This window comes from Microtus oregoni, unplaced genomic scaffold (genome assembly GCF_018167655.1).
Source record: "Microtus oregoni isolate MIOR12 unplaced genomic scaffold, Mior012 000074F_ref0000038, whole genome shotgun sequence".
Classification (NCBI taxonomy): Eukaryota; Metazoa; Chordata; class Mammalia; order Rodentia; family Cricetidae; genus Microtus; species Microtus oregoni.
The window spans coordinates 5,821,165-5,831,177 of record NW_024544004.1 but is presented as its reverse complement, the minus strand read 5'-3'; the positions used below and the strand labels follow the sequence as shown (position 1 = coordinate 5,831,177).

Below are 10,013 nucleotides of genomic sequence, written 5' to 3'. Positions count from 1 at the left end.
CCTCACCTACGTGAATTTCGGGAGACTCCATTTTAATTTGTGGATGATGTACAGTCTATCACATCTGCTTCAGAGGTCCTGGCTTTCTTTTGCTGATGAAAATTTTTACAGACTCTCCTTGAGTGTTGAGGTGCTAGATGAGACAATGAAGATCTCAAACCTCAGAACCTAAGTAGAATTACAGCTCTGCCGAAGTTTAGGAAGCCTTGTTCTTTTGAACAATGCTTAAGGATATTTTTGTCATGGCAGCTGACCTTGCAATCAGTTGCATTTTCTTACAACACAAGTAACTTGTGCAGTGGGGTAATATCCTGCTTATTAGTAAGTGTTCCTCTGTTTGATCTTATTTAAAACACTCTGAGTCCTGCGTGTGTGTGCACACACGTGTGCATATAAGTAACTTCTCTTTCATAGCAACCCCTTTACTTTAATGATTTTAAAGATTCCACACCTGATATCCTCTTTTCCTTTTTTTTCCAGTGCTTGTTTCTTATTCTTTTAGAAACAGAGCAACTTTGACTATGTTTCATCAACATCAGCTTTTTGGTCTTGGTAAGACCTAAGGTGAAAAATACATGAAGCAGATACCATCACACTGTGGTAATCTGGTCAACCACTCGGGTACTATCAATATCCACCATTTCGACACACTCGATTTCCTCCCGGTTTTCAGGATTTTTCTTCTCTTTTCTTTTTTTCTTAGAGGGTGGCAGGAAAGTCAGTATCACAGGTAAAATGGCAAAGCAGTGAAAGAAGGTGACGAATGCTATTAAAAACAAGCACCTGAACAGTGTACAGGTCAGATTTGAAGGCACAGCTGCGAGAGGAAATAGACCAACAATATAACAGAGGTAACTCTGTAAAATAGCTACCCCATGCACTTCCAGGGCATTTTTTACCCATTTAGTTCTTGTAAAATCCTTGCCCAGAACAAATGTGGATAACAGTGGAGCACAATTGTCAATTGTGTAGTTAATTCCATAGATTAAGCAGAGCACAGAAATGCAGTCCAGTTCTACTTTCCACAATGTCATGAAGCCTATCACTCCAAACTCCACAGACACAACTGTTAGAGTGATCCAGACATTGATCAGCGAGTTTGCCACCAGGAATGCCGAGAAGAAGAGCAGGAACAAAGCACTGATGCAGGAGTTGTGCAGGGGGGCTCCCAGAGAGGAGGAATATCGATCAATGAACACAAAAGACGGATTAAAGACAATGAACTTCACCTTGGAGGTGACTGAAAGTCTCCTCAAGGTCTCCAAGAGATCATAGAGTTCTTCTTTGTTTGTTTCCATGGTCTTGGCCACCAAATACATTCTAGAGGCCACTATATCAACCTCATCATTGTACTTTTTTGAGAAGATGATGTCCTCTTGAAAATGTGAATATTGAGGAGATTTCAGGAAGGAACTCCTCAACATGTCTGTGAAATTTTTCTTAGGCAAGTCAGTGGATATATTGAGTTTCCGAAGATAATTTAAGTAGCTTTCAAACCAGGATAGCCACCCTTAGTGAACTCTAGAACATCTTCCTGGACACTAGAGTTCCAATATTCTATGGACTCATATATGTAAAATCCGATAACAGGACTGTAGTTGCTAAAGTACTTTTGCTGGGCAGTAGTGTACTCAATGGTTTGTGTTGCAGTTGCGACGATGTTACTAAGGTCTGACCCTTCGCTGACCTGCAGGTAGCCCATTAAGGCAAAGGAAATATAAACAAGGTAAAAGAGGACTACAAAAGGCTTGACATAGGTGTTGGTTATCCAGTCACAGTAATAGCGCTTGAGGAAACATACCAATAAGTGACTCTGGTAAGTGTTTGCTTCCTCACCTTCAGCTGTGTCCTCACTGAATCTAGCTGTCAGAAGAAACCTATACCATGCTGGCTTCTCCTGCAACACCTCAGGCTTTGGCACTTTTCTACAGCATATACTATGCTGGTAATTGTTTTCTATGTAGCCAGTGAACACAAGGCTGGAACCATAAAATGAGAGTACATAGAGATAGTTGAAGAGGATTGCAATACAGGAATTGCAGCAGAAAATCCTGGCTGCCTCGATGTTCGTGAAAGGGCTGGCCCCTATGCCGAAGGTGACCAAGTACATGGCAGTGGTGAGAGAGAAGGAGAGCATGGAGTCTGCATAGACTTCTGCAGTTCGCTCTTTAACATGTTGGTCCTCTCTAGTTTTCCTCCACGAGGATAACATTTCAAAAGTCCCATATAATCCATGACCTGAAGAGGCAGAAAAAAAGATCAGAGTAAAAGTTTTAAGGAACAGATCTTTGTAAAGAGGGGTATCAATTTGATCATGGGGGCTTAATGGATCATAGTAAATATAATCAGCTTTAGTGGTGACAGGTTTGGGAATGCTGGGGACGTTTCCTGTGGCAAGTAGACCTGTGTTTTGCAGAATGTGTATTCATTGATAGTCTCTTCTATGATAGTGAGAAGAGCAGAGGTCTTCAAGGTTGCCACTAGCCTAAGAAAGCTGGATTAATTTTTGCCAGCAGGATTCGAGTTGACTCAGGCCTATGCTTTTTAGACGTTATATACATCAATAGCTTATGGTGGTCAGTACAATTTGATTGGTGGAACACTCCAAAGAATATTGCAGATACCAATCATTTAGTTTTATAATCCCGTAGGTACAATGGGAGGGGTTAGCACAGAGGAAAGCAGTGGGCAGAGTATTCCCCATCAGTGTCAATACCTTTTATTAAAATTGGTCAAGCAGAGGACTTTAGCGATAAAGAAGCACTGTATTTAGTTTGAGTAGTAACGGGAAACTAAATCACAGTCTCTTTTTTCTTCACTAAATATCAGAGCAGAAAGCAATAAATCCGAGAAACAGAGGAAAGCAAAATAAGTATAAACAAGTTTGAGTAGAACATACAGAAAGAAGAAAAATAAAGAAAGAAGAACAAGATTCATGTGAACCCTCACTACTACTACTACTACTACTACAAATGACAATCGGATTAAAGGTTTATGACCTCCATTTGTCTTTAAGGTTTTTTTTTTCACCAATTCTAGTTGTTCACACATAACATATCAAATATACAGTGATTCTATCAACTTCTTGATACCATTTGGCAGTGGTCTTTTGGTAATAACTGCTTAGGGCTCTTGGCTCCCTGTTTAGAATTCCAGCAACGTCAGGGTGGCATAGATACAGTGACTGTCCCTGCTGTAATTGCATCCTGTTTCTTGGAAGTTTGACTATGCCTTCTGTACCTCTCTTGGTTGGAACTGGACACTTCGTCACTGCACCTCCCTGACTGCCCGAGTCACTTTCAAAATCCAGCCCAAATCACCCATCCTGGCTTTGGATAATCTCTGTCTTGGTACTAGGATAGAAGATCTAATAGTCTGTTTCTACACCTTGACAAATTCAGTCCCATTATTGAGGATCATACTTCACATTGGTGTGATGGACTGGTTTTGAAAAAAAGAAGGAATTTCAAATCTGCAGCCGTGTGTAATTGAGTGAAGCCAGTCACCATTAACTTGTAGTCAACATAACTGAGCTTATGTCTCACCTTGAACCCAGGCTGGTATTTATATCCTTATTGTACAGTCCTGACCTCAAACATGAGAACCGATTACATAGTAATGATACAGGCCTGTTTCCTCCGAGGGATGTGGCATTCATCTTAATTTATTAGACATCATTTTACAGCTGCTTTTAGAGGTCAGGCCAAGACTTCCGATTTGATTACGAGTACCACGGCCCCTATTAAATTGGAGCACCTAAATTCCCCAGATAGGAAGTGAAAGTGTATTTGTTGACTGGCATTCTGCTGTTAATTATGTTTTAGGCAGTTAACAAAGTCTAGTCTAGAGAGGGAAAACTAGTTGTTGAACCTTGCTTCCAGTTTTCTCGGGGTGAACTGACCAAGCCTTTATTAAAAGCAAACTAATCTTTGTGAGTAATAAGAAGACTAATACCTAAGGGACATCAGTGCCCTGGGGAAATAAGACTGACCGGTGTATCTGGGGTCATGAAGAACAAGTAGGTATTGGAAAGTAAACAATACCTCAGGAGTTGCTGCAAAGTGCAAAGAGTTTTCTAGAGTATTTACTTCCTGCAAACAGAAATACTTCAAAATAAGACTTTAGTAGCCAGCATTTAAGTATGGCAAGAATATAAAGATCATATAGCAGAATTACAGTTAATCATTTAGTTGAATTTTAGGGAAAATTAAATGCAAAACTGAATAAGAAATTAAATATAAAATAAAAATAAAATTAGTGGGATATTTTATAATGTTATTATCTGATACTTGGACAATACAATAGGAATCCATTTCTTAGTGTACTGTTGAATAACCATAGGAACTAAATGAGAAAAGAACTTTGAATTAACAGAGCAAAAAGGTGATAATAAGGTTCCAGGATGAAAATAATCACACTCAAGGAAAGAGGAAAATACACAAGTTCTTTTGCTGTCTTTTAAACGCCCATTGTATATAGTTTAATATTTTTCATTGAGTTGTGAGTCTTTTTGCATAAGTTTTTGGCTCAAGGGGCACTTCCAAAGAAAAATTTTATTCTCAGGGTCTCTTAGGAGACCCCTCCCCTTTCCTAACTCCCCATCTTTCCTCCTCCTTTTTTCTTGTATGTGAAGGCCCTCACAGAGGTCAGAGAAGGCAGGGAGAAATAATCTATTCCATCTGATCATTCATTTGTTGCTATCTATCAATGGCCTTTCTGTCACTACTCATGGTAGGCTAGAACCTTGTTTCTCAATCCACACCTGCCAATCAGATTCCTGTACCCTCAACTCCAAATTGTAATTGTATAATATCTTTAAAGAGTCCTTGAATTTCTGGGATAATTGCTGATGCCATAACACTTTTCTACACCCCAGGCTGTCAAGGGTGAGATGGGTGCCAAGAGAGTTCCAGGCCCTCTTAGGGATTTGTTAGCAGCCTGGAGTGCCTGGTTGGCACTAGACTCAGGTTACAGCTTCATGTTTATGCTTAAGAGGTTGGCCTATTATCTTAAAGGAAAGATAAATTGTGGGAACCCTGTTCCCTGGCTTGGACTCAAGGAGAAACACACACTAAGAGCCCATAAAACATCCCCGAAATTCCTTTTATGTTCAGAACTACAGTTGAATTTCCTTTAGTTTTGACATTTAAAGGTATAGTTTTAATTACGAACTGCTTTGGGACAATGGTCTATGAAAACAGCTTCCCTTAGTTTTGGGAAACTGGGACAGAAAATGAGGCTACCTGAAGAGTAATTAGGAACATTTCACCAAACAGTAACATTTTTTCATTCCCCTGCCAGCCAGCCCTGGCTTTCTCTTTTGCTGTTACTCTAACAGTAAAGTGGGAAAGTTAGGGATAGAGAAATGTGGAGGGGTAGGTAAGGGGGAAGCTTTTCATAGGATCCTTTTCACTCCACTTTCATCTCACACAGGGTGGGCTCCTTCTTTGACTTGCTTAGAACCTTGAAGGGCAAATCTTGTACTGTCTAAGGACTGAAGACATTTTTCTGAGGTTTGAGTATTATTTTCTTCATTTAAAAAAAAGTTTTTTTTAAAAAAATTAGAAAACATGTCGTTGTTTGCTTTGTGTTTAATTTAAAGTATAGTTTGGAGCTGGCAAAATAGCTAGTTAGTAACGGTGTCTCCCAGCAAGCCTGATGACCCTCTTTAGGCTCAGGTGGTACAAAGAGAGAACTGAGTGACACAGGTCGTCTTCAAACTTCCACACGCTTGTTCTAGCTACCTTTGGAGATTATAAACAACTCTGAAGGCTTTGGCTAGATCGTAGAAAAGATCTTGGGTGAAGGCGGGATTTAGTTTTTGAGTATGCCTGGAAGTTGCCTTAAATGACTGAAAGATGTGTGTGTGTGTACTTGCATGTATGCGTGTGTGTGTGTGTGTGTGTGTGTGTGTGTGCGTGCGTGCGTGTGTGTGCGTGCGTGTGTGTGTGTGTGTATGAACTTCCAGGGTTTGGAACTAATGATGAGAAACAGCAGGACAGATGATAAATAACAGTAATGGTAGAAGAAACTCAGCTAGCTAATCCTCTAGTCACTTAGAATGACTTTCGGGCATACTCACAGATTAAATCTCACTTTCACCTAAACTCTTTTCTGGGGTACAGCCAAAGACTTCAGGGTTGTTTATAATCTACTAAGAAAGGAATTCACTAGTTAACTCCAGCCAGTAGATATGTTTCTAGAAACTTGTTCTTAAAGTGAATCATGTTTTAAGTTTATTTAATATTATCCTATGAGAGACCTTTGGGGAGATTTGGTTTTTGCTTATTTGCTTTTCCAAAGACTAATCATAAGGATTGATCTACTTTGTCCTGCTGGATTTTGTAAGTTTATTTTTCCATAGTCCCAGATTTCCCTATTTTCTTCAGTCCTCACAGACACAGCAGAAGCCTCCTCACGTTTTAATCCCTTTCCTACAGGCAGCATTTCCTCAGCTTGAGTTCCTTGAGGAATAGCTGACATGAGTTCCACTGAGATGGCTTACTGGTAGATCATCCTTCAGGATAAAATGAAGTCACTTATAAAGCACCTGTGTAGTGCCAAATTTCACATATGTAAACAAAACTAGTACAGTCCTCTAAAAAGTCCACGGATTACAATGGATGGACAAACTCTCCTGAAAGCATATTTTATTCTTAGATGACTCTCACTAAGTAGTTTGTGTTTATAAAATGCTTTTCTCACATGGCATCTGCATAAATCCATGATTTTTGTTGTATCAAAAAGAAATCTCAAGCATATGCATTTTTAGACTGAGTAACACCTATTTTCAGGGAGAAGTTCATTAATGGGGTTACATTTAAACTTGGTCGGTTATAAACATTTACTTTACAATATGAATTGTTTGGCTTATTCCAGCCTGTTCTGTGTCACAGTTAAGAGTAAGAGTAAAAGTGTACTCTACTTAAGTAAAGACAGATGCTTATATCAGGGAGGGATATATGCATCTTAGTCTTTCTACTAGAGACTTGACACATACTGGTTATTCCAATCACAACTTAGGGTTTGAATCTGAGAAATGGTTTTCTTTTGCTAGATAACTGCATATGAAAGTCCAAGAAATTATTTTCTTAATAGATCTTCTTTATTTAAAGATAGAGTATTATATGTAAATATACTAGGGTACTTTGATATTATGTGCAAATATATTATATAAAACCAGTATATATAAGTAAGGTCTATAAATATATACTATGGGCATTATTTTATGTCTTTTCACATGAAAACATATGTAATATATAAACTCAAGTATTTATGTTATATCCTATTCAAGCATTCGAATATATCCAGAGATATATCTTTGTTTAAATATTCAAAAATAAGCACTGTTAAATAATATTAATGTTAATTAATTCTAATATATAACATGAAGTAATTCTACACTACATATGATTTCTGCCATAGATAATGCTATTTATAATATATTATGCACACAAATTATACCCCCATATAAATATAAGGTAAAAAGTTGACTAAAAGGAATTTATTTACTGATGAAGCAGTTAAGTGTTAGTGCCGTTATATTGATCAATGCAGAGAACAAGCTAGAAAGCTATCCACATTTTGTTCTTAGTGAATAATGTAGTAAAGTTTAAGTGGACAGCAAGAGTTCTTTCACAATGAAGTTGAATCAGTTTGCACAGTGAGCTCCTAGATACTAGGTATTTTTCCTTATGTTCTGTTTTTCCAAGGTTCAGTATTGGCTGCTCTTCCATTCTTTGGATGAGACTAAGTCAGAAGAATACCCAAAGGTTACCTAGGAGACCTGTATCAAAGGCACAACTCCCTTACTCAGTGAGTTCTGCCTTCTCCAATCTGTGCCCCTAGCCATGCCATGTCTTAGTTTAAGGCAAGGTGCATATAAATAAATTGGTTTTGCTCTACTTCCACCTTAAGCTATTTTTTCCACCTTCCATTTACAATAATAATGACTGGCAAGAACTAATCACAAAATTAGATTCCATATGTCTTTAAAAATTATACAACTATAGACTATTATTTAAAAGATTAAAAAAGAACCTTGAAAATATTGTATGGAAATACTCTTATTTTGAAAATTTTCATTTATTATTATTATTATTATTATTATTATTATTATTATTATTATTAGTGTGGGTGTGCATGTGTGTGTCTGAAAAGGGCAGAAAAAAGTATCAATGGTTATAGTTGCCCAATTTGTGTGTTGGGAACTGAAATCCAGTACTCTGCAAGAACATTGAGTGCTCTTAACTATTGAGTTATTTCTTCAAGCCTGGAATTATTATCTTATTTAAAATCAGATGGACAAAAGAAATATGAGAAACAAAATCCATTTTTTTTGAGACAAGGTTTGTCTGTATCTTTGGAATCTATCCTGAAACGCTGATACAGAGAGATCTGCCTGCCTCTGCTTCATGAGTGCTGGGATCAAAGACATTCACCATCACCACCAAAAGAGAAACAAAATCTTAATAAGCAGTTTGTTTTAGGAACTCTTAAAACTATTAACTATTGCCGGGCAGTGGTGCCACATGCCTTTAATCCCAGCACTCGGGAGGCAGGCGGATCTCTGTGAATTCGAGGCCAGCCTGGTCTACAAGAACTGGTTCCAGGACAGGCTCCAAAGCTACAGAGAAACCCTGTCTCAAAAAAACAAAAAACAAAAGCAAAAAAAAACAAAAAACAAAAAACCCCTATTAACTATTTTATATATAAACTAAGTATTTCCATATTACTCTATATTTCTATTCTATTCTATATATATAGTCATATTGCTACAAATAGCATATTTCTATCATAATGTTTTATGTTAAACTATATGAAATTACCATTTTTATCATTCAGATATTATTGGGTATTGTTATCCATTGTCTAGGTAAAAGATGGTTGGATATTGGTAACTTCAGCTAAACCTTTGATACTATCTGGAAGATTTTTTCTTTTCCCTCATGTTTCTAATGATTTATGGACCTATTATAATGTAAAAATCTTTCAAGTTTGTTTGATCTGAGAGTGAGAATAATTAAGGAATAAATCATTTCAGTTGTAACTAACCTTCTTGCACAATTTAGTGTAACCCTTTTTTTGAGCCACATACACTGTTATCACACTTCAAGTGATATCAGTGACAACAAACCCTTAAAGAAGTAAAGTTAATCTTTGGTTCCTGCTAAAAATTCGGATAATCTTAGAATATACTACTGTAGGATGGCAACTTTTCTGATATTATTTTTCTCCTAGCACTTAATATACATTCTATTCCCATTCACATCCCTGAAACTGTGAAGTCTGGTTCGGTAAGTCATAAAAGTGCTGTGTGCTTCACTGGTTAGATAATTCAGAAGAGAGCACCCTGGACTTGGCACTTGACCTTTTCAAAATTGAAGAGTGTTTTGCATCTCATCCAATATCCAGGGCTCTTGAATTTCAACAAAGGCAAAGTGACCCTTGGAAGTTAAAATGTCACATAAAAACTGATATCCAAACTATCTTTCTCAATAACTTCAGTTCTCTCTTTTATGTGCATGGAATGTATATGAGAAACAATCCTTTCATATGCATAAGGAATAAAACCTTCCTCTGTTCCTTCTACGTTCTCCAACTCCTTTCCTGACTTGTTTATGATAAGCCGAGCTGCATAAATAAATAACACACATGTAAGGAGAATCTGCACATACAAAAATATACAAAAATGATGCCAATTTCTTAACTCATACTCAACTGGACAACCATGATGTAAATCTTAATTCTTTAGAGGACATTTTACAATAGCTATAAATGATGCTTACAAATATTAATACTGCCCTATCTGACACTAATATAAACAACTAAGTTCTTCTCTAAATTCTAGCAACAAAAAATGGCAATAAACATTTATGATACTGTGGACCTTTGAGGATTTCAGCTCTAGATAAACTACCCTGACTCATCTAGAGAGAGGTTACACAGAATTGGAAGTGTCTAATATACAGACACTGATGAAAAACATTCTAAATCATGAGCTATTTATGCTT

General features: G+C 37.2%; 1 protein-coding gene across 1 annotated transcript in view; it reads right to left on the bottom strand.

Annotated features, from left to right (window-relative positions):
- Nucleotides 1–313: 313 nt before the first annotated feature.
- The window catches only part of LOC121441347 (patched domain-containing protein 1-like), a 48,859-nt gene continuing 39,159 nt past the window's right edge, over nucleotides 314–10,013 (bottom strand). Inside the window, 2 exon segments of the mRNA XM_041642478.1 lie at nucleotides 314–1,507; nucleotides 1,510–2,238. Coding sequence (XP_041498412.1) covers nucleotides 591–1,507; nucleotides 1,510–2,238 — 1,646 coding nt within the window. The 3' untranslated portion in view covers nucleotides 314–590.